We start from the raw sequence: 21,642 nt of genomic DNA, 5'->3' as shown, positions 1-21,642 counted from the left end.
GACAGGAGCAGAGCTGACCCCCCAGCCACGGCCTCCTGGGCCTCAGTCGCACCAGCCAGCACCCTATGAACCCCGGCCTGCCCGCTGCTCCCAGCTGGGGCCCCTGGCCCAGGCCCCTCCTCGGGGGGGCGGGAGGGGTCGCACAGTGGGGCGCGCAGGCCAGGGGTGCTGGCCGGGGTGGGAGGGGGCAGGGAGGCGCAGCCATGCCATCTTCATACCTGATTGCTGTTTTTTTCGTTTTTCGTTTTTTTGTTTTTTGATTTTTTTGTTGTTTCGTTGTGCCCCCCCCCACACCGAGAAAATTAAATGTGACCAGACGGCGACGCCACCGCCACCCCCTTTTTTGCCTTGCCCCTCACCTCCATTCTGGGGCCCTGGGGCCTCTGGAGGGGCAGCAGGCTGGCCCCTGACCCCTCCCCTTCAGTCTCACATTTGGTTTCTCGTTGTTCCTCTTTTTTTTTTCCTCCCACCCCTTCCCCCCTCTCAATTCCTTCCCCAGGTTGGATGTTCCAAGGACAAGGGAGGGCTCTGGGCCTCGGCTTACTTCATCTCTTTCTCTTTCTCTCTCTTTTTTTTTTTTTTTAAACCAGTGACAAATTTTGTCAAAGGGAAGAGAAAAATCTGAGTTGAGAGGCCCGAGGTAGACCCGACGTGAAGGGCAGGAGAGGCGGAGAGCGGGCGGGCGGTCTGCCGTTGGCGGGGTGGCGGGCAGAGCTGCGGGTACTCTGGGGGCTGCAGGCCGCAGGCCAGGACTTCCGGGCAGCGGTGGGAGGGGCGGCCCATCTCACCACTTCTCTCGTCTCGCGCTCTCTGTCCCACCTTCTTTCTCATGGTTTGAGTTATTTTCCCCTTTCCATCCTCTTCATGTCATCTTCCCATCTGCATTTACCATAAAACAAGTCATGGTCATGGTCATGGGAGGTGGGCAGGGTGGGGGAGGGGGAGACCAGGCTACAGTGTGGCGGGGTGGGGGGTATTCTAGACAGAATCTGGTGAGCACAGGGCCCATGGGGTGTATCTGGTGCAGGGCGGCGTGGGGGCCTCCTGGGCAGCTTGTGACATTCCTCATTCCCTCTGGGGGCATCCTCCCTCCTGGGGGGCGGGGCAGGCTCATTCCCTCCCATAGTGCTCCAGCTGGACAGGCCAGGAAGAGCTCAGGGGTGTGTGACCCATTTGCCCCCTCAGGCCCCAGAACAGCTTCCCCCAGGCATCCAAGCCCTGTGGCTCTGCCACTGCCAGGTCCTCAGGCCTCCTCCTCCTCTCTGCCTTGGCTCATCTCGGGCTTTGGGGACCACAGGACCTGGTGCAGCCATCAGAGGAGGGGAATGCCTGCTGGGCCCGAGCCTTGCCACCCTGGACCCAAGACGGCAGCCAGCCCCTAGCCCCTTTCTGACTCCGTCCCCTGCTCAGCCCTCCATTGGGCCTCTTCAAGTTCCCCAAGCTGCTGGCCCAGTCCTTGGGACTGCCCAGGGTGGCCAGTGGGGTAGCACCCAACTAGCCGCCCTGGTTGGAGCGGTGGCATGGCTGAGACAGCCTTCCCCAAGTTGGGTGGGGCCAGTCCGCCAGGGCCCTTCCCGGGCCCTGTTCTCCAGACCTGAGGGGGCCAGTGGGAAAGCAAAGGCCTACTCTGGGAGCTTCAGGATGAGGGTTTCCCCCGCCCTGCCCAGTACCTGGTTAGGGGACAGAACTGGGTCCATGGGACCTCAGCCGAAGCCTCCAGGGCCCCTCCCTCACCCCAGCCGTGAAAGAGGACATCAGCTGAGGCAGAGTGCCGGGTTAGTGAGAGGACGAGGGGTCCCTCCGGCCTGTCCTGCCCACGGCCAGCCTCAGCCTGGGCAACGTGGTCTAACCCAGTCTCTCCCTCTCTCAGCAGCCCCGAAGGGCAGTGCCTGGCAGGGCCCCCAGGTCTCACAGGGTCTCCCCCTCTCTCCTCTGCCCCCCACAGCATTCGCAACGACAGGCGCCTCCTCTGCCAACCGGTTTGTCAGCATCGGACCCCGGGACGGCAACTTTCTGAACATCCCACAGCAGTCTCAGGTAGGAGGCCCCGCCCACCAAGGGCAGGTGGCTGAGCAGGCAGGGCGGGGCGTCCTGGGGCAGAGAAGAGGTCCTCAGGGCCAGTCCTGGAGCAGGGCCGGGCAGGGCTGGAAGGCCCCGGCTTTTGCACGCCCAGCTGAGCCTGTCTCCCCAGGCAGCCCCCAGGCCCCCTGGCTAATCAGCTAATTGGATAATTAGCTCTGACAGCCTGGCCCTGGGGAAGGCGGCCAAGGACCCAGGCTAGAGGCGCTCTGGGCCAGGCTCGGTGCAGCAGAGAGGGAAGCCCGGGCCGTCAGGAGGACAGCGGCTGCCTCGTTGCTCTCCTCCTGCTTCAGGCTGGAAGCCCTGGCCCCCAGCCCTCCCTTCTTCCCTGGCTTTGGGTGGGCCGGGCGAGGGGCGGAGGAGGGACAGAGCCGGCCTGCTGGGCCACGTGCCCAGGGACTCTGGCACCAACGGTAGGGCAGGGCCCGTTGCCACCTGGAGGCCCCTCCCCCAAGTCCCCATGAATCCTATTAGAGGGGAGGCCAGGCTGCTGGAGCCCCCAGTCCTGCTCCCATCCACCCCCAGGTCTCACAAGGAAACAGCTCCCCCACCCCTCCGCTGGAGGCCCCTGGACCAGGCCCCCTCCTCCCTGTGCCTGTCCCCAGGAGGCTGAGAATAGCCTGCAGAGCCCAGGGCCCCAGGGTGCAGGGAGGAGTTCCCTCCGGGGCAGGGCAAAGGCAGCCTTTACAGTGTAGGCTTTCTCTGAGAAGCACATGCAAATATCTTCCTCTTTTGCACATTTTACAAAAACACTTCCCTGTAAGCCCAGGGCCCTGGAGGCTCCCTCAGCCCCCGGAAATCCACCTGGGCCCTCTGGGCCGGGGCCACCTCTTCAGCTCCTGCTCCCTCTCTGCTCTGAGGCCTAAGTCCAGAGAAAGTTGGTGGATGGAAGTTTTGTGTGTGTGGTTTGAGGTTTTGTTTTTTTTCCCTTTTCCTTTCCCTCCCTCAAAAAAAAAAAAAAAAAAAAAGCCAAAAAACTTTGTCAAACTTCAAACTTCAGAGCTCCCTAGTGGCAAGGAGGGGAGGGGAGGAGAACGTCAGCCCCCTCCAGCTTCCCACCCCCTTTCCCCAGAGTCACGTCTGACCCGTCTGGTTTCCAGGAGCAACCAGACATGATGTAACACCCAGATGAACTTGAACTTGGGGGTGTTGAGAAGAAAAACAATGGCTTGGAGCAGGGGCTGGAGCCAGCCCCCTCCGTTCTGTGCCAGGGAGGCCGAGAGAGCCCTGCTGGCAGAGGGCGGGAGGGGGTGCCAGAGGAGGGGACGCAGGCCGCCTCCCCTCCCGGCTCTGGGCTGGCACCAGGCTGCAGGGCTCCATTGCACCCGCCCGCCTCCCTCCTGCCTCCGGGCCGGCCGCTGCCGCTGCCGGAGCAGCTCTGATTGTGCCCCCTGCTCGCTCACCTCGCCGGGACACTGCCACGAGCCCTCCCCGCTCACCCCGTCTCCCCTCCATGTGCTTCCCTTCTGCACCTTCTCTGCTCACTTTGCTTGCGCTTTGGGGCCAAGTTTGAGTTTGAGGCAAGTTTGGGAAACAGTTTTTCTCCCCCTTGTCCCACAAGGAGCCCGGGCCTCTGCCCGCCCTCCCACTCAGAGTGGGCAGGTGTGTTTGGGGGGTAGGGTGGGGGACCGGAGCCCGCCCAGCTGAGCTGGGAGCCTTCGGGCCTGGGGGCAGGCGGGCGGCTGCAGCGGGCGCAGGGGGTACAGTGGGGGGCGGTTTCCACAGTAACCAGTGACTTTAGCTGATCTCTGGAGCACCAGATGGAGACAGAACAATAGAATGAGGGAAGAAAAGAGAATTTTAGCAATTTTGTCATTCCCTGGGCAGCGCTTTTTACTTAGTTTTAATCAATTTTGGACCTGGCTCAGGAAGCAGGGAGGAGTGAGCAGAAAAAGCCACTCCGTGCTTGGCAGCAGGTCCCCCACCCTGGGACCCAGGGGAGGTGCCGGGGAACCGCGCTAGAGCCGCCTGTCTCCCTGACTCCAGGCCTGGAGTGGCCTCCCGGGCGTCCTCCTCTCCCTCCCAGGGACTGGGCAGCTTCAAGCGGCCAGAGCAGTGGTGTAAGTCTCCCAGCGTAGTCTCCCCTTGGGAAGGGGGTCCCAGAAAGCGCCGAGGCCTGAGCCCCCAGGGACGGGGCTTGGGGGTCTCCCCCAGGCAGCTCCCCACCTCCTCGGGCCTGGACGGGAAGCCCCGGAGGTGGCTGCTGACCCAGCCCCCACTCTGGGGCCTCAGGCCCGGTTCCCCCCACCCTTTGCCAGGCCTCCGGGAGCCTCCGGTCGGCCTCCGGGAGCCTGTGGTTGGCCTCTGGGAGTCGATGGGATCGCACTTGGGCGGGTGCTCCCAGACTCCGGCCACAGCGGGCAGGCTGCGCGCTGCTGTCCAGCAGGGGCGGGGAGGTCAGCCTCTGCCGGCCCAGCAAGCCGCTGCGCCCTCGGCACTGCAGCAACCCTGCCCTCGGTTCCAGAGGCCCTCCCTCTGCACCCTGCAGCGCGGTAGCCACTGGCCCCAGGTGGCTGCTCAGACTTAAAGTGAAGAACTCTCTGGAGGAAGGGTTAGTTCTTTGGTCACACTAGCCACGTTCAGAAGCCTGGCAGCCACGTGTGGCTCCAGCTGCCACATGAGACAGCACAAATGGAGGACACATCCATTGTCTCAGAAAGTTCTAGATGATCTCCAAGGCCCTTTCTGACTCTGAAACGCGATGATTCCATCTCCCGGTGGATGACAGCCCACAGTACCAAACCCAAGCTTTGAGGGGCAGGTCCAGCCTGCAGGCACGATCTGTGTGACCAAACCAAGGGTTTTGAATATTGGAAATTTTCACATGGAATTCTGTTTGGACTTTGGCTTCTTTAGAAATGCTGGCTGATCTAAATGCCCAGTCCCTCATCCCAACATGGGATGAGGCCCAAGGCTGGGGGCAGGCCTTCTGGCCACCACAGACCCTCCCTCCCCGGGAGCATCGACTCTCAACTGGCCCCTGCAGTGGAGGCCCGGCCTGGCCCTACGGGCCGCGTGGCCTCAGGCAGGTCAGCCGCCCTCTCTTCCCCTGGCTTCTTGCAGTTGGAGGGAGGGCAGAATGAGTCAGTAGCCAGCGCATGCTCTGTAGTTGGCTCTGCTCGGCCCCTGCAGGTCTGAGTCTGTGACCCAGAGCCTAGGAGAGGCCCTGAGATGCATTTTGAGGGACCCCCATTTTGCCCCCAAGGGTACCACCAGGTGTACCCAGGCACTGTAGAGCACAGAGGATCCCCCTCGTCCCCCCACTGCTGCCCCTGGACCACGGGGTGGGGCCAGAGCCTCTGGTGGAGGGCGTTGCCAGGCAGCCCAGTCCTGGGGGTCCACCCTGGCTGTTTGTGCTGAGCGGTGGCCGAGGCCTGTTTGTGGGAAGGCAGCGCCCCCTACTGGCACCCTGGGGGACCGGACGCCAGCCCCAGGGAGCTTCAGGCCCTCCCCAGTGCCTGGTGCCCTGAGGGTAGAGGATCCGACACAGCGGGCCCCCCGGCCCCTCCCCCCGGCCTGGCACTGCTGGGGACTGAAGCCATGTGGTGTGTCCCCCTCCCCAGCCTTTCAGCTTGTGGGACCTTGGCTGGGGTGTACAGACAGGAATTTCTGCTTTTAATCCAAAGAGACAGAAAGAAATCTCAGCAAGGAGCTGGATCACCCCCACCCCACTCTCCAAACTCCTCTGGGGACAAAAGCTGCAGCCTGGCATCCTCCCCACCCCCCAGGACCCACACAAAAACCTAAACAATTGGAGACATGGGCCAGATCCCAGGTCTATGCCTGTGCCAGCACCAGCCACAGGGGTCCCACCCGCTGGGCACAGTGCCCTGGAGAAGGCCAGCTGGACTCTAGCGCTGGGGGCAGGAGTCCCATAGGAGGGCCGGACAGAATGGGCATGTGCCTCTGCATGGGGCACCCCTGGAGCTGGGCCCTCCTGGGGCCTCGGGCAGGCGGCCTGCTGTCCCAGGGCAGGTGGGAGCGAAGGGAGCTGCCCCTCCCGTGTTCAACATCGCCTCTCTTTTTGTCCCATTTCAGTCCTGGTTCCTCTGATAAGATCAACAAAAGAAATGACAAATTGAAAAGAAGAGGTTCCTCAAACGGGGGGAGAAGAAATTTTGAGACGTGGAAAAATCCCCCAGCCCAGCCCAGCCCAGCCCAGCCCCACCGAAAAGCAAAAATTAGATGTCGTCAGCCACTCAGCCCTTCTCTCCTCCAGCCCGGGGAGCCCTGCAGGCCCCCAGAAGCAACCCAGCTCTCGGAGAGCCCTCAGAAAGAGGCCTGGGTGGAGCTGTGCACCAGCAGCCAAGCAGAAAGAAACACGCAAACAGACTCTGTCAAGTTGAGGACAGAAAGAAAGAAGGAGGCGGCAGACCTGCCTTCCTCCCCATCCCCTCCCAGCCTTCTGGGGAAGGAACGGAATCCCCAAACCAAGCAGCCAGCACGTTCCGAAGGGGCCTGTCCCCCACCCTCACCCTTCCTAGGGGAGCCCCCCCCCTCAGCCAGGGCCGGAGCTTCACTGGGGAGCTCGGAGGAGCAGCTCGTATGGGTGATGGGGTGCAGATCCAGATCCAGAGGGTTCTCCCCTCCAGACTCCACCCCTCGCTCCCTCTCTGCCTGGCCTCTGGTTTCTTCCTCAGCTGCTCTGGACTGGCAGGCAGGGTGGCCTCCACGTGCCCCCGCCCCACCCTCGGGCTAGAAGTCCCCTGGGTGGGCAGGGGCATCCCCTGGAGCTAGTTTTGTGCTCCCGGAAAGGAGGGTGTCCCGCCATGCCACCCTGAGCCACAGGGGCAGTTCCCGGGGCCCCAGACCCCTCTGTACAGTCCATAGGAATAAGTCGAATGCTCCCAATGGCCCGTCCCAGCCTGGGACAGACCCCTCTTCCCTCTCTCCACTGGCAGGCCGGGAAGGTCGCCCTCCTGCCACGCCATGAGCGCGGGAGAGGCGGGCCCCAGGCCCCCTCGTACCCCACTCCCGCATGCAGGTGCCCTCGCTCTGCCCCATCGGGCGTGCCCCTGCCCCTCACGCAGACAGCCCTGCTGTGGCCGGGCCGGAGAGTGGAGCAGAAAGGGGAGCCCGGAGCCAAGCGAGGAGGATGAGGCAGCTGCTGCTGCCGTCAGCTCAGCTGCCACCTGCGCTAGGTAGGCGTCCTGCTCACCCACTTTCAGTTCCTTTGGAGGGTGTTGGGGGTCTTCCTTTTTCAAAAGTGTTTCGGAGCTTTCTCTGTCCCCCGCCCCCACTTTCCCCACCACCCTGCCCGCCTGCCGGGGCCACTTCTCTCTGGATTTCAGCTGTCAAGTCTTTACTCTTTATTTAGGGGTGGGGCATTCATTGTTTGGGTCTCTTGCTGTTGCAGTTGAGAACTCCTTCATTTGAGCAACTTGGGAACAATTTGGCAACGCACCACAGGAAGTAGCTCCCCCCCACACACAGCAGACCCCTCCTCCCCTAAGGGAGGGTTGGGGGCCTGTCCAGAGGGTCTTCAGAAGCCCCTGGGAGGGAGGGGAGCAGGAGCACGCCCGGCCCCTCCAGGGTGTGACTTGGCCCCTCTGGCTTGTCTTTCTGTGCCTTACTCCCTCCTCCCTGCATCTCCATCCTTGGCCCCCTTCTCCAGTCCTTGTGCCTCTCTCTTTCTCTGTCTCTCTCTCCGTCTCTCTCTTAACTGTATGAAAACACAAAGCACAGGTCAGGATCCTCTGAAAGTCAGTCAACCCAACATTGCACCGTAGGGGTGGGTTCTGGGCTTTATTTATTGTGAATCTGGTTTGTGAGGCTGTGGCCCCAACAGGCCTGGGGGGAGGAGGGAAGGAGGGGCAGGAGCAGGCTGGGAGGGGACGAGGGCCCTTACCTGGGACAGCAGGGGCCAGTGAGTGGCGCCTCCTCCCCAGCTGGAAGCCACAAGGTGGCTGGCCCCAGGGGTGGCTTTTGTTGGAAGGTGAGTGGAGCCCCTCCCCCATCCGCGTGCCACCCTCGGGGAGGACCGGGACTGAGAAGCAGGGGACAGGGGATCCCGGGGGAGCCTGGGGGGGGGGACGTGGGGAGTAGGGCGGGGGCGGGGGGGGGGGGCCGGGTGGGCCGGGCGTGACGCGCGGTCAAAGTGCAATGATTTTTCAGTTTGGTTGGCTAAACAGGGTCAGAGCTGAGAAGGGGGCGGAAGGGACCCCCTGCCGGCCGCACGCGCCTCTTCCCTCTAAGACAATCGGGCCGCGGGCGCTGCGGGGCGCCCGCCCGGGCGAGGTCGGAAGCTGCAGGCCAGCTGGGCCGGGGCGGGGGCGCGCCGGCGGGCTGCCGGGCGGCGGGGGCGGGGGCCCTCCTTCCCCAGGGGTCGTTGTGAGGGGCAGGCGAGGGGCGACGAGGGCGACAGGAGATGTGGGGACTTGTTAGAAGAGAAAAAAAAAACCCACAAAAAATATATATGGGGGAAATGAACTTTTTTTTTTCATTGAACCAAGTGCAATGCATCAGAGAGTTTTCCTATCTTTGTATGTTAAGAGATTGTTAAGAAAAAAATTCTATTTTTGTTGTAATGTCCTCGCGGCTCTGGGGACGCTAAAAGAACCGGGCCTGCCCCGCCCTGCGCGGGGATAACGAAAGCTGAGTGTTTTTTCCTTTTTTTTTTTTTGTTCGTTTTCTTTTTTTTTTTTTAAGTCGTTTTCCTGCGTTGACGAGGATGATCTGGGGTTTTTATTTGTTTCGTCGTTCGTTCTCGGTTTCGGTGGGAGGGCTGAAGGAAACGTTCACATTTTAGAGTTAAAAAAAACACCTCGACGTTTAAAAGAAAAAACCAACACTAGATCAAAAAGGAAAAGGACGAGAGAAAATTATTTTTAAGATAATTCAACATAAAAACCCTGGTGCTTCTTACATTATAAAGTACGTTTTAAAAAACCCACAAACTATTATACATAAGTTTATGAATCAGTTAAATACCCTGCACTTGTTAGGAACACGCATATCCCTTCTTTGTTGAGCTTAACGGAACGGGACCGCGGCGTGCGCCCGGCGGCTGGGCTGCTCTGGCCGCGGGTCTCCCCGGGCGCCCCCTCCCCGGGGCCCAGCGCCCCCTCCTCGCCCATCCCCGTCCGGGCACGGGGGCGCGGCGGGGGGTCCCCAGCCCCTCCCCCGCAGAGGTCAATGCCAACGAACAAACGTCCCCTCCCGCCCTCCCCCTCCGCCCCGAGCGCCCTTCTTTGAGCCAGACGCCAACTTGACCCTCACCAGCATTATCAGGAGCGCGCTCGGCAAGTTGGTAGTTTCCTCCCCCGCTTCCCCCGGCGCCCCGACTCGACATCACTCCCCCCTCACCCCACCCCACCCGACTCCACTCCACCCCACCCCACCCCCGTCACCCTCCGGGGAGCACGGGGCAGGCTCGACGCTCCAGGACAGGACCAGCCAAGCTGCCAGGTCGATGCGCCCAGGCCCGCGCCCGCACGCACGCACGCACACGGCCCCGCACACAGCCCCCCGCCCCCGCGACTGCCTTACACACCCGCCCCCGCGCTGGCCGGCCGACCTAGTGCCTTGTTCTCACCCCCGTGCTGGCGGAGCGGACGCCGCGCTCTGGGTCCCAGAGGGGCCGGGTGGCTCAGACGACCCACCACTTCCCCACCCCGACCGTGCTGAACGGACCCCCCCACACGAGAGAAAATAAAGGAGCAATAAAGTTACGAGAACTTTCGTCCCCCAATCGAGAGCCCGAGGGGCACCCCAGCCCCGCCTCTGCTCCCCCCCTACACACCCTTGGGGCGCCCCCCCTTTCCCCCGCAAGCCAGCCTGGGCCACCCCCGCTTCGGCCCCTCCCGGGAGATCCGTGCGCCCGACCAGCACCAGCATCGCGGACCGCAAAGGCCGCCCGTCCCGTCAAACAAGTTTCTTCTTAGGCTAAGAAACGCAGTATATACGAGTATCTCTATATATAGTACTAATGGATTTGGTGTGCTTCCCCCTTAGCGTCCCTGTCCCTCCGCTCCTCCGCCTTCAGCCTGGTCTCCCCCTCTCTGCCCTCCGCCCCCCCCCCCCCCCGTCTCTGCACTGAGATACATAAGAAACAAGGGTAGTTTACTGTCTGTTTTGTTTTCTGGGTTTTCAGTGTCCTAGCGGAATGCAAGTAGGCAGCCAGCCCGTCTGTCCCCTCTCCGCCCCGCCCCTCCCCGCCCCCGTCACTGCGCTTCTGTTATACCATCTTTGCCTGACTCTCTCCGGCTTCTCCATTGAATGGCTAATGTGTATGTGAAATAAAGAAATAAAGAAAAACAAAAGCAAGAGCGCCTGAGCCTTCGCTGCGCGGCCGTGCGTGCGGGACCGGGTCGGGGTCGGGGTCGGGGCGTGGGCGCCCCGCGTCGGGGCTGCGCCTCTCTCCTCCCACGCCGTCGAGGAGCGTCTTTCCCTGAGTCTCCCGGAGGGGGCGCCTGTGACAAGGGCGAAGGCCCCCGGCCACCCCCCCGACTTCTCTCGGTGACCCCAACCCGGAAAAAAGAGGCACCACTTGGGTCCGATGACCGCTCTGCCATGTTGCTTCCCGGACCTCGCCCCAGGGAGGGGGACGCGGGGCAAGGCCACTTCCAGCGGGTGGTGGATGATGAAAGGGTCTGCAGGGCACCTGGGGGCGACGGTGGCCCTTTCCCCTGTTGGGGACGTCCTCACTGGCCTCTCTCCGGGGGAGTTCGCGGAGAGCGGGCGCAGCTCGTCGGCCGCCCCTTTCCTCGACGGCCCCGGGCTGAGTTCCTAGCGCCCCCCGGCTCAGAGGCGACCCCGCGGAGGTCATCGTACCTCCGGGCTCACGGCCGCTTGTTCCGTCTTGATGGGCCGGGACGCCCCATGGGGGCTGCCATCGGGCCCGGCGGGATGCGCGGGCTGCGGGCGGGCCACCGCCTCGGCCCTGCGGGGGGGCCCACAGCGCGCACCTTCGTCCGAGCCCCGGGGCGCCAGCCGCTTGCGGGGCGCGGGCGGGGCGGGGCCGGCGGCCAGAGCGGCCGCCTGGTCGCGCAGCAGCCGCACCAGGAAGCCGATGTATTTCATGGCGAGGCGGAGCACCTCGTTCTTGCTCAGCTTCCGGTCGGGCGGGTGGGTGGGCAGCAGCTTCCTGAGCTCAGCGAAGGCGCCGTTCACGTTCTGCTGCCGCCAGCGCTCGCGGCTGTTGGTGAACACGCGCCGGGCCACCTTCTGGGGCTGGTGCCCTGCGGACAGGAGGGGCAGGATTGGCGCCCAGGCCCAGGGGGCACCCGACGCCCTCGTGGGGACTTCAGCACAGGCGTCCGGCTAGGGCTTTCTCCACCCAAGGGATCCACGTGGAGGATCCACGTGGAGGTCCCCTGCCAGTTACAGCCACCCACCCACCCCCCAGCCCTCTAGACCAGGACCATCACAGGCCCAGGCTGCAGGCTCTGTGGCCTTCTGTCCCTCTGCCTGTCGCCACCTTTATGCCACTGGTTGAGATTCCCTAGGGCTGTGTTTCCTGTGGCTGCCAGTCTGGGGGGCTGTCCCCGTGGTCCTCATTGAGCATGCCCCCTGTTTGTGGCTGGGTGTGCTCTCGTGTTGTGATTGTGGTCCTCTCTGTGTGTCGGGTGGCCGTGTGACCTCCTGGTGCATCTAAATGTCTGTGGTCGTGTGTGATCATTACCATGCAGTTGTGGTCCTGTGGCTGTGTCGTGCGTGGCTGTGGTTCTGTGGCTGACTCTGGTGAGGCCACCGTCCTAAGTGGCTGTGGTTGTGTGGCTGCCTCCTGTGTGGTTGTGGTCCCGTGGCTGCCTCTTGTGTGGCTGTCTCTTGAGAGGTTGTTGTCCTGTGGCTGTTTCCTGTGGGGCTATGTGTTCAAGTGGAGCTGTCATTTTGTGGCCTCCATGCCACGCCGTGTTTTGCCATGATTCCTTGTGGCTTCTTTGGTGGCTGCGGTTGTGTGGGACCAGCCACGGGTCTGTGGTTTTGCAACACTGAGCACCTGTGTGGGCTGTCCCGTGTGGACGTCTGTGTGCGCCAGCAACCCCTCTCCCCAGGTATGGGACAGACGTGGGCCCCGGCGGAGACGGCCGTGCACACATGGCCCCACACTCACCCTCAGGCAGCTCCAGCTCACAGTGGCTTGGTCTCCGCTTCAGCCGGCTGCTGGGGAAGATGCCGAAGGGTCCTGCCGGCCCAATGTAGAGGCTGTAAGGGGTTGTGGGTCACTAACGCCTGTGGGCAAGGACCCTGGCCCGGCTTCCCCCCCAGGCCCCAGGTCCCCACTGACCTGTTGAGGAAGGGGTGAGGGTGGTAATGCAGGGCCAGAGGGGGTGGGGCAGCTCCCAGGGTGGAGAGTGGCAGCAGCGGGGGCCGCAGGGCACTCAGCTCCGTGGTGGCCATGGCCGCCCCTGGGGGCCTGGTGTGGCCCAGGCTGATCACTGGCACGCCAGGGGGCAGCCTGGGCGGGGAGCAGCCTCGGCGGCCCACCTCCTCCACCTTCGGGGACCCAGGCGAGGCAGGCTTGGGGGGCGGGGCAGGCGTTGGGCTCGGGGCACACACCATCTCAGCCTTCTCAGTCATGGTGGGGCCCACCTCTGCCTGGGCCTGCGGCGGGCACATGGACCCCGAGGGGGCACTCACCTGTGGGGGGAAAGGAGGCATCAGATGCCACACACCCCCCTTAGCACAGGAGAGCTCTCAAAGTGGGAGGGACAGTGGAGGGATGGTGATTCAGCTGGCAAATGCAGGTGGGGCAGTGGGGCCCAGAACCCGCCAGGACACAGGAGGGGCCCAACGCAAGGGCAGAAGCTGCCTACTGAGGCGCTGGGCAGTGCCGAGCTTGGCAGTGCCGTCTCTGAGCTGAGTGTGACCCAGCAGGGCCTCAGTCACTCGGCCACTGAGCAAATGTCCCTTCTCCCAGAATCCCTTCTCACCTGGGTGCTGGAGGGAGGGGCAAGGCAGGGCAGCCATGACAGACCTTGTGACCCCAGGATGACCCTGTGGCCTTCCGATCTGATCCCGAGACCTCTCATGGACACCATGGGACCTTGGCATCCCTCCATGATCGACTCTGACCCTTCACTGACTCCTCCCCACCAGGCTGCCCATGTGGCCCTCAGCTAGGACCCCTAGCTCTTCCCATTGCCTCCATGTCAGACCCTGGAAATCCGTAATCACTCCAGTGACCCTCACACACTGAAAATGTCCCCCTTACCAATCTTGGGACCCCAGTGCTGACACTATGACCCCAGTTCTGACCCTAGGATCCCGAAACACTGACCCCACTGCCCAGTACAGTCATGTCCCGGTCCTCCCTCTGGCCCCAGTGTCCCCCAACCCTCCATACTCCCCATCAGCATCGTCCCTGTTCACTCTTGGCCCCGTGGCCTGGAGTGTCCCGGCAGCGTCTGGACTCCTGGCCCCTCTACCCCTTCTTCCCTAGCCAGGCCTAGGGACGCTGGCCTGGCCTCTCACTTAGTGGGTCCCCCTGATGAATGAATGAATGAATGAATGAACGAACCGATGAATGAACGCAGGCGGTCCCGGGATCCCCCACCTTCAGGCCGGCTCCCCTCTTACCCCGGCGCTGGTCCTGCTGCCTGGTGAGGGCCCTGGCTCTGTAGGTCAGGGCCAGGATGCGGTTGTGGCCTCAGGCCAAGCCTCACAGCCGCTGCCCGGCTGGCCTCTGTGCTCTGGGCTGCTGGGAGCAGCCGTCCCATCCAGCAGCCGCTTCGGGCCGCGCCTCTTCCCGGGCTCCCAAGGGCCTCGGCGGCGGTGTGGGTCCCTCAAGGGAGAGTGAGCTGCTCCGGCTGGCCCGCCCTCTCCCCGCCCCCCAGAGGCCCGGTTTCCTCCCCTCACCCCCAGCCGCACCAGAGGATGCTGGGCCAGGGCAGATAAGGGCCTGGCCAGCCTGGCCGCGCCTGATAAGGAGCCGGGCTGACCCCGGAGGAAACGGGCAGGCGGGGATCTCTGAGCTTGGGCCTCATGCCCCGCCCCCCGCCAGCTCGGGCAGGACCTGGCCGTCAACCCTCAGGGCCTCACCTTCCGTCCCACAGGCACTCAAGGACCCTGGCCTCAGTGTGCAGCTGGGAGGTGCCCGGATGCGTGCAGAGGGGAAACCGAGGCAGGGAAGATGGGGCCTCCTGTGTCGCTCCGGCCTGGCCTCTGGCTTTGAACACCCCCTGCCCGAGTGTCCTGCCAGAGCGGGTGGAGAACCCTTTCCGGCCCTGCTGGGGCCCCGTGACCCGCCCTCCCCTCCTCTCCTCACCCTGCCTGGTTCCTCTTTTCACAGAGCCCCTCCCGGCCTTCCTGCCACCCCCACCCCAGAGGGGGACACCAGCGAGAGGGCAGCTGAGTCTGGCCTTGGGGGTCCAACCTGGGCAGGTGTCCTGGGCCCCCAGGGCACTATCCACACCACCTCTCCAAGCCCAGGAGGGCAAGAGGAAGTGCCACAACTGGGCCAGATTTCCTAGGGCTCCAGAACCTTCCAACAGCCTCCCCCAACATGTCCCCACCATCCTGGGCCTCCAGGTCACAGGGTCGCATAGCCCGAAGTCAGTGGTCCCTGGCCCTCATGGCCAGTGCACAGTGATAAAGGGTGTTGGGTAAACCTCCTGGAGCGGCTGTGAAGCCAAGACCCTGCTGGAGCCTCACAAGGGGGGCGCCTGGTGCAGCTCGGTAGAATAAGGCTGCTCGTCGCCCTGCCTGCTCCGCCTGGCTCAGGTATGCTGTCTGTGCCGGGTGCCTGGGGGCTGCCACAGCCCCCAGGAAGCGAGAACATGCTCTAAGCACATGAGTTAACTCTGATGTCCCTACGAAGTGGGTTCTGGGATGAGGTTCATTTTACAGAAGGGGATGCAGCAAGGATGCTTGCGGGGGTCCCACAGCCGCCACGTGGCGGCGTGGGGACTCGCCCCCGGCCTCTCCGTGGCTCACCCCTGCCCTGGGACGAGGGGATGCAGCAGACCGCCGGGTGCCCCAGTGTGCACGCCCGATGGGCCGCAGGGCAGGAAGCACCTGGCCTGGAGCGGATGCACAAGGCGCCTGGTTCCGGTCCGGCTTCCGCCACCGCAGCCCCCGGGGGAGGGGGGCTGAGCCAGAGAAACCAGGCGGCGAGGCGGCGGCGCGAGGCCCCGTGAGGGCTCGGTGGCTGGGGCACCCGCCTGCGCGCGCCTGCGCCTGGGAGCGCGCCGACAGGGCCCGGGGGCGGCCGGAGGCCCTGCGGGCGCGAGCGCACGGCTGCCGCCCCGTGGCCGCCTCGACAATGGCAGGCGCGTCCTGCTGCCAAGGGACAGAGCGTCGGGCAGGCGGATGCTCGGCTCCCGCCCACCATACAGACTGAACAGCCCAGACAGAAACGCAGTCAGGCAGGGACAGACAAGCCCCCAGATGCAGGGCTCCCAAGGGAGTTAGAACAGATGGACAGAGGAACAGACCCCAGACGTGCACTGGACAGATGGACAGACAAACCACAGGCAGCCTCCCCACTCAGACAAATGACAGTCAGGGGAAGGTGACATCACTTTATTGGTTCAGTCCACGCCTGGACCAGCGGCGGCCCCAGGCCCAGGGGGGCTCTGGTTGGGGGTCTGTGGACAGTCGGTGGGGGCGGCTTCAGCGGTAGCCTTGGGTGTCAGGGTGCTGTGGGAGTAGCAGCACTGGTCCCCCCGTTCACAGGTGCCCTAGTGGGAGGACAGTGGGTGTGAACTCTGGCCCAGAGCTCAGCAGCTTCCTCTGGGTTCCTTCCCTCGATGGAGAGTTCTCTCCCAGCCCTGCCTGCCCCTTGGCCCTGCTCTATTGTGGGAGGGAGAGGGGGGGTCCCAGGGATACAGCAGTGTGTGTGTGTGGGGGGGTCTCACCTCCCTGAACCGCTTGCAAGGAAATGTCTTGAGCCGGGCAGCCCGCTGGTCCGGGTCCTCAGCCAGCTCCTTTCGCTTATTCTGGAACAGCTTGCGTCTCTCCTCCATAGCTTTGCCTGCCGCCTTGCCCCTGTGCGAGGAGATGAGCAGCTGGGACCCCACCCGGCCTTTGCACCCCTGCCCCAGCCAAGCCCCACCCCCAGCACACTCTGGCTCACCCTGGCCGGGCACGGGGCCGGGGACCCCAGTTGGCCTCAGGGTTGGCCTGGAAGCGCCTGAGTCCTCGCTGGCGAGAGCTGGGGTTGGCATCATCCCGGATGGTGAAGTTGGCCTGCAGCCTGGGGAAGGGGGGGTGGGGGCTGAGGGGCAGCCGCCATGCAGGCATGCACGGCCCGCCCACGGCCCGGCCACCTCGCTGCAGCTCCAGGTGCCCTCAGAAGCCTGTGTGTGCCCGTGTCAGGATACCTTCCTTCACTTAATAAACGCTGATCCACGGTGTACCGTGTGCCTCACACCTGCTGCTGGTGGAGCTGTCATTCTACCGCACGAGACAGACGAGCGACGGGGCAAATCAGAAACCAACTGGCTATACTGTGTCAGTGCATGAGGTGAGAGTTTTGGGAAAAACACAGCAGGGTGAAGGAGAAGAGAATGGGGAAGCAAGACAGGGCAGTCAAGGAAACGTGAAGGAGGTGAGGGACCAGCCATGGGGGGTACCCAGGGACTTGCACTCCAGGTGGAGGGAACAGCCAGTGCAAAGGCCCTGAGGTGGGGCTGTGCCTGGTGAATCTGAGTGAGCGAGGCAGGGAGAGAGTGGGCATTAATGAGGGCAGGAAGGTGACAGGGAGATGGTGCAGGGCCTACAGGTAGAAACCTGGTTTCTACTGAGTGAGCTGGGAGCCAGGGAGGGTTCTGAACAGAGGAGGGTCAGGATGTGACTCAGGTGCTCACAGGGGCCCTCTGGCTGCTGTGGGGGTGAGGGTGGGAGCTGGGGGACCAGGTGGAAGTGACTGTACTGGTCCAGGTGAGCTGTGATGGGGCGGGGCCAGGGTGGGGGCAGGAGGGAAGGGGGAGAAGTGGGTGGATTCTAGATTTCACATGAAGATGAGCATGCGTCTGCGTGGGGAACTGTCTGTGTCCCACACCTGTGTGCAGCCACATCCATGTCCCGGCCGTACCTGGGCTCCACACCGAGAATGCGGAATGCCGGGCTGGTCTCCGACAGCCGCTCTCGTTTCACCGGATTCTCCTTCTCCTGGGAGGCAAAGGTCAGAGATCAGGAGATGCTGGGCCCCAACCATCCCACGTCCTGCTGTTTCCATCCGGTTGGGCCCGCCCTCACCCAGCAGCGCATGATGTCCCAGATGGCCGAGGAGGGGGCGTCTGTCTTCACGGCGTTCTTACAGGCATGAGAGAGCGAGACCCGGAAGCCAGCGTGGAGGAGGGCCGACCTGGGGAACCGAGAGGGGCCGTGAAGGGGAGGTTGGACCCCGAAGCTGGTGCTGACCTGTGTGGGTGTGAGCCGTGTTTCCTAGACCAGAGTGGCTGTACATCTCACAGTGACTAGGTGGTCCGAGTGATGCCAGCCAATCAGAATCCTATGACTGTCCCCCAGCCGGGGCTCAGGGCCTCGGAGCTCTGTTCTGGGCCTGTGCACGAGCAGCCCTCCACCCAGCTTGCGTTTGATCTCTGTTTCCCAGGAGGCTCTGGTCTGAGGGCCTGAGCTGGCCCGGGGCGCCCGGCAGCCTCACCGCAGCTGCAGCAGGCTGGGCGTGTTGCAGTGGATGGTGCTGCTCAGCTGGTCCAGCGTGTAGTAGAGAGGCACGTCCGGGAGCTCCTGCCGGGGCACGGGATGGGCATGGGGTGGACGGAGGAAGGATGGCTGGGCACAGGCAGAGCCCCCTCCCCTCCCTGGCCCAGCCCCCACCTCGGTGATAACGCTCAGGACCCCGCGGATGCGCTCCGAAGTGCGGAAGCGGCCAGGGCTGGCGCTCACAGCTGCCAGGACACGGCCCACGAAGTCCAGGTCGTGAATGGGCTCTGCCCACAGCGGGCCGCTGAGCTGCAGACACATGGGCCAGGTGAGCAGGGACCGAGCCTGCCAGGACCGGGGCAACCCCCTCGCCTCCCCTGGCCCAGCCCCACCTGATGCCGCTGCCCGCAGTGCTCACACTTGGGGCCCACGGGGGGCCCACAGGCTGCAGAGAACTTGACCCTGTGTGGAGAGGGGTGGTTAGGAGGTGCCGACCCTGGGCGCCCCTTTCACCTCCCTCCTGGGCTCACTCGGGCTCACCGGCCGCCAGGGGCTCCCGACGCTTTGCTGAGGTGCTGGAGGTGGAAGGCCCCGCAGCCCACACACTGGAATACCAGCGCCTGCTTGCTGCAGAGGGACGGCATGGCCGCAGATGCCCCGCGTGGTCACCACCCTCAGGCCAACTCGGTCCCCTGTAGGATCCCCATTTCCCCAAGGCAAGACTATGCCCCCACCCGTGCCCCCAGGCAAGGCCCTGCTGCCTCCCTCAATCGAGCATCCCCACCCCAGCCCAGGCCAACCTGGCTGAGGCCTTGACCTTGGCCTGGCCAGTGAAGACACGGACAAACACACGCACGTAGAAGTCAGCGCTGACGCTGAGCACCGGCACCACAAAACGCTGGTAGCAGTTGGCTCGGAGGTCCAGGCTGTGCAGGACGATCCTCAGGGCCTGGGCGGGGCGGCCGTCAGCTGTCAGCCCTGCCCCCACTGCTGCCTCCCCCAGCCCGGAGCTGTGCCTGGACGGCCCCGAGTGTCCTGGCCACCAGACCCTCGGCAGGAGAGAGCGTCAGTTCTCTCAGCTGCAGAATTATAGTCATCTCTGTTTCTATGGCCCTGCTGGGGCCACGGAATGACAAAGGATTGCACAGGCCCAGTAAACTGAACTCCCTCCGATGAGCATCATCAGGGTGCCCCGTGCTTGCGACGTGGCCGGGAGACCTATGTTCTGGGCCCTCACGGGCTTAGTGGACAGGAAGTGGGGGCCCTGGGAGCTGCAGAACCACTGGGGCCTCCTCCTCGCCCAGGGCCGTTTCTCAGGCTGACCTGATGACGGGGCCCTCAGCAACAAGGACGGAGACTGCCTCCTTTCCTGGCCCCTCGATGTAGCCAGCCCCTGCCCTCTTGAATCCCCACGGCAACCCAATGGAGTCTGAGCCATCATCCCACCTATTTCACAGATGCAAAAACTGAGGTCCGGAAAGGTGAAGTCACTTGCCCAAAGCCACCAGCAAAGCTAGGACTTGAACCCAGACCTGGACAGACTGGCTTAAAAATTTTGAGGGGCCGACCCCGTGGCCAAGTGGTTAAGTCTGCATGTTCCGCTTCAGTGGCCCAGGGTTTCGCCGGTTCAGGTCCTGAGCGCGGACATGGCACCGCTCATCAGGCCACATTGAGGCAGCGTCCCACATGCCACAACTAGAAGGACGTGCAACTAAGATATACAACTATATGCCAGGGGGATTTGGGGAGATAAAGCAGGAAAAAAAAAAACATTGGCAACAGTTGTTAGCTCAGGTGCCGATCTTAAAAAAAAAAATTTTTCTTTCAAAAGTTGTTATAATAGGGAACACTAGAGGGAATAATGTGACTGCCTGCTCCTAGCCTGGGCAAAGCCACTGCCCCCAATGACCACGACCAGCATCCCAGGCTCAGGAACGCTGCCAGTTGGAGGTGTGCTTATGCCACCAGCGTGGGAGGGGGCTGGCCCTGGCTGCCCGGAGGAAGCTGAGCAGGTCTGGGGTGGGAGGGGTGCTGGGGCCCTCACCATCTCGTGGCAGGCCCGGCTCTTGACGGCCATGGCCCCGTACTTGCTGTAGCACGTTTCCCCACTGTTCCCCGCCAGCACGGCCATGTCCGTGCAGGTCACGCACAGCAGCCCTGCGTGGGGAGAGGCTGGGCAGTGAGGACCCTCCGCACACCCCGCGCCCCGCTCCAGCCCCCTGGACCAGCCCGACCTCACCTCCTTCACTCACAGCCTGCACAGCCGAATCCAGGAAGGGGGCAGGGCTGCCATAGGGGTCCAGGTCAATGACATCGAACCGATCCGACACCCTCTGGTGCTGGTACATCAGCATCCTGGGAGCAAGAGGGCCAGGTCCTCAGCCCCCGCACCAGAGACCTGCTCTGTCCCCGACACACGTTTGCTCATGCAGGGTGACATCTATGGCCTGGCCGCGGGGGTGGCTGCCAGTGTAGCTCCTGGCCTGGGCATTGACTAACTGGATGCCTCTTCCTCCTCGGGCTCAGTCTATCCATCTCTAATGATAACAGTAACCGCAGCCAGCACCAAGGGAGCACACATATCCTGACACTGTTTCCAGCAGTTTAGAGACGTAGTCACTCATCCGATCACACAACCTTCCGAACCACTCCGCGGACCTGACACCACGGTTGTTCCTTTCAGGGTGACGAATGTGAACTCGGCCTTCTCAATGCAGCCTGCTGGGACCTCAGTATTTAAAACCGTGACCCCCCTCGCCGCCTCCTCCACCCCCTGCACCCTCAGTTTTCTCCCAGAGCACTTCTCACCTCTCATTTGTACATAATTTACTGATTACCGTTATTGTCTGTTATGGTCTGAGCTCCTATTACATCTTAATATGGTCAGGAGTGCAAATATTTATTTACTTGTTTTCTGTAAAAGGTCAGACAATGAATATTTTAATTTCAAGCTTTGTGGGCCAAGTATGGCCCTTACCACATATCTTTCTTTTTTTAAAACTTTAAAAGGCCACTCGTGGCCGAGTGGTTAAGTTCGCGCACTCTACTTCGGTGGCCCATGGTTTCGCCACTTCGGATTCTGGGTGTGGACATGACACCGCTCATCAGGCCATGTTGAGGCAGCGTCCCACATGCCACAACTAGAAGGACCCACAACTAAAATATACAACTATGTACTGGGCGGCTTTGGGGAGAAAAAGCAATTGGAAAAAAAGATTGGCAACAGTTGTTAGCTCAGGTGCCAATCTTAAAAAAAAAAAAAAAAACTTTAAAAGGTGAAAAACATTCTTAGATGGTGGGCCATCAAAAAGCAGGCTTCAGGCCTCACGGGCTGCAGTTTGCTGTCGCCTGCATTAGAACGTGAACTTCACAAAGTTAGGGGTTTTGTGTGTATTGTTTACTGATGCCTTCCTGGCACTGAGAACAGTGCCTGGCAGACAGTGGACACTGGATATATGCAGGTTCATTTGAATGAATAAAAGAAGTATAAGAAGTGAAATCTAAAATGGAAACCCTAACAGTACTGATTTCTGGCACCAAGCACGGGCTATGCAAGTATTCTCTCTCATTTAATCCGTACAGCACTCCCATAAAACCACTGTCCTCATTTCACAGACAAGGAAACAGGGCTCAGAGAGGCTAAGGCACTCTACCAAGGTCACAGAGCAAGAATAGGACAGAGCTAGGATATGACCCCAGGCAGCCTTGCTCCAGAGGCCACCTTCCGGCCACTAGGCTCTGCTGCCGCCAACCTACCGGGCGTCTGCCTGGCTGGGCTGTACCAGGTGGGCCACATCGTTGAGCTGCACATTGCGGTGCATGAGATCCACGGCTCGGGCAGAGGCATCGTTGGCAACCACGCATCGGAGCCCAGGGACCTCTCGGGCAAAGCGAATGGAACGGAGGCCCGAGGCTGCCAGGCCCTCCAGGATTCGAAGGCCTTCCTATTGGAGTAAGCAGGGAACGCCACTCACCTCAGTACCTCCATCGTCTCCTGGGCCCCAAGGAGCC

General features: G+C 62.6%; 3 protein-coding genes across 24 annotated transcripts in view; 1 reads left to right on the top strand and 2 right to left on the bottom strand.

Moving 5' to 3' along the window:
* The window catches only part of NFIX (nuclear factor I X), a 90,936-nt gene extending 83,164 nt beyond the window's left edge, over positions 1-7,772 (top strand). For all 17 annotated transcript variants that reach the window (XM_023645284.2, XM_070273041.1, XM_070273039.1 and 14 more), the window contains 2 exons: positions 1,946-2,037; positions 6,118-7,772. In XM_023645284.2, coding sequence (XP_023501052.1) covers positions 1,946-2,037; positions 6,118-6,132 — 107 coding nt within the window. In that variant the 3' untranslated portion in view covers positions 6,133-7,772. The remainder of the gene's footprint in view (positions 1-1,945; positions 2,038-6,117) is intronic.
* LYL1 (LYL1 basic helix-loop-helix family member) lies at positions 749-14,214 on the bottom strand. 5 transcript variants are annotated; one of them, XM_023645291.2, is made up of 5 exons: positions 13,541-13,777; positions 12,308-12,660; positions 12,134-12,225; positions 10,852-11,258; positions 749-879 (listed from the first exon to the last, which is right to left on the bottom strand). In XM_023645291.2, exons 2-5 carry the CDS (start codon positions 12,637-12,639, stop codon positions 868-870), a joined length of 843 nt encoding a protein of 280 aa, XP_023501059.2. In that variant the 5' UTR covers positions 12,640-12,660; positions 13,541-13,777; the 3' UTR covers positions 749-867. The 5 variants fall into 5 exon arrangements, with proteins under 5 accessions (XP_023501059.2, XP_070129152.1, XP_070129151.1 ...); XM_070273051.1 differs by lacking the exon at positions 13,541-13,777 and adding an exon at positions 14,062-14,196 and having other exon boundaries at positions 750-879; XM_070273050.1 differs by having other exon boundaries at positions 752-879; positions 13,600-13,817.
* A 1,314-nt stretch (positions 14,215-15,528) lies between these two features.
* TRMT1 (tRNA methyltransferase 1) overlaps positions 15,529-21,642 on the bottom strand; it is a 7,470-nt gene continuing 1,356 nt past the window's right edge. For both annotated transcript variants that reach the window (XM_023645275.2, XM_023645274.2), the window contains exons 5-17: positions 21,388-21,575; positions 19,871-19,986; positions 19,676-19,788; positions 18,432-18,580; positions 18,172-18,258; positions 18,024-18,093; positions 17,806-17,940; positions 17,630-17,715; positions 17,221-17,329; positions 17,057-17,133; positions 16,097-16,216; positions 15,879-16,008; positions 15,529-15,701 (exon numbers count right to left, since the gene is read on the bottom strand). In XM_023645275.2, coding sequence (XP_023501043.2) covers positions 15,552-15,701; positions 15,879-16,008; positions 16,097-16,216; positions 17,057-17,133; positions 17,221-17,329; positions 17,630-17,715; positions 17,806-17,940; positions 18,024-18,093; positions 18,172-18,258; positions 18,432-18,580; positions 19,676-19,788; positions 19,871-19,986; positions 21,388-21,575 — 1,530 coding nt within the window. In that variant the 3' untranslated portion in view covers positions 15,529-15,551. The remainder of the gene's footprint in view (positions 15,702-15,878; positions 16,009-16,096; positions 16,217-17,056; positions 17,134-17,220; positions 17,330-17,629; positions 17,716-17,805; positions 17,941-18,023; positions 18,094-18,171; positions 18,259-18,431; positions 18,581-19,675; positions 19,789-19,870; positions 19,987-21,387; positions 21,576-21,642) is intronic.

This window comes from Equus caballus, chromosome 7 (assembly GCF_041296265.1).
Source record: "Equus caballus isolate H_3958 breed thoroughbred chromosome 7, TB-T2T, whole genome shotgun sequence".
In the NCBI taxonomy this organism is placed as follows: domain Eukaryota; kingdom Metazoa; phylum Chordata; class Mammalia; order Perissodactyla; family Equidae; genus Equus; species Equus caballus.
The sequence above is the reverse complement of the archived record's forward strand: the minus strand, read 5'-3'. Positions and strand labels throughout refer to the sequence as shown.

Coding starts and splice junctions, on each gene's coding strand:
- LYL1 (XM_070273051.1), bottom strand. CDS start 12,639: ATGTGCCCGCCGCAGGCCCAGGCAGAGGTGGGCCCCACCATGACTGAG. Junction 12,226..12,307: donor CCTCACCCCTTCCTCAACAG/GTCAGTGGGGAC, acceptor AACCCCTTACAG/CCTCTACATTGGGCCGGCAG. Junction 11,259..12,133: donor TGAGCTGGAGCTGCCTGAGG/GTGAGTGTGGGG, acceptor TCCTGTCCGCAG/GGCACCAGCCCCAGAAGGTG.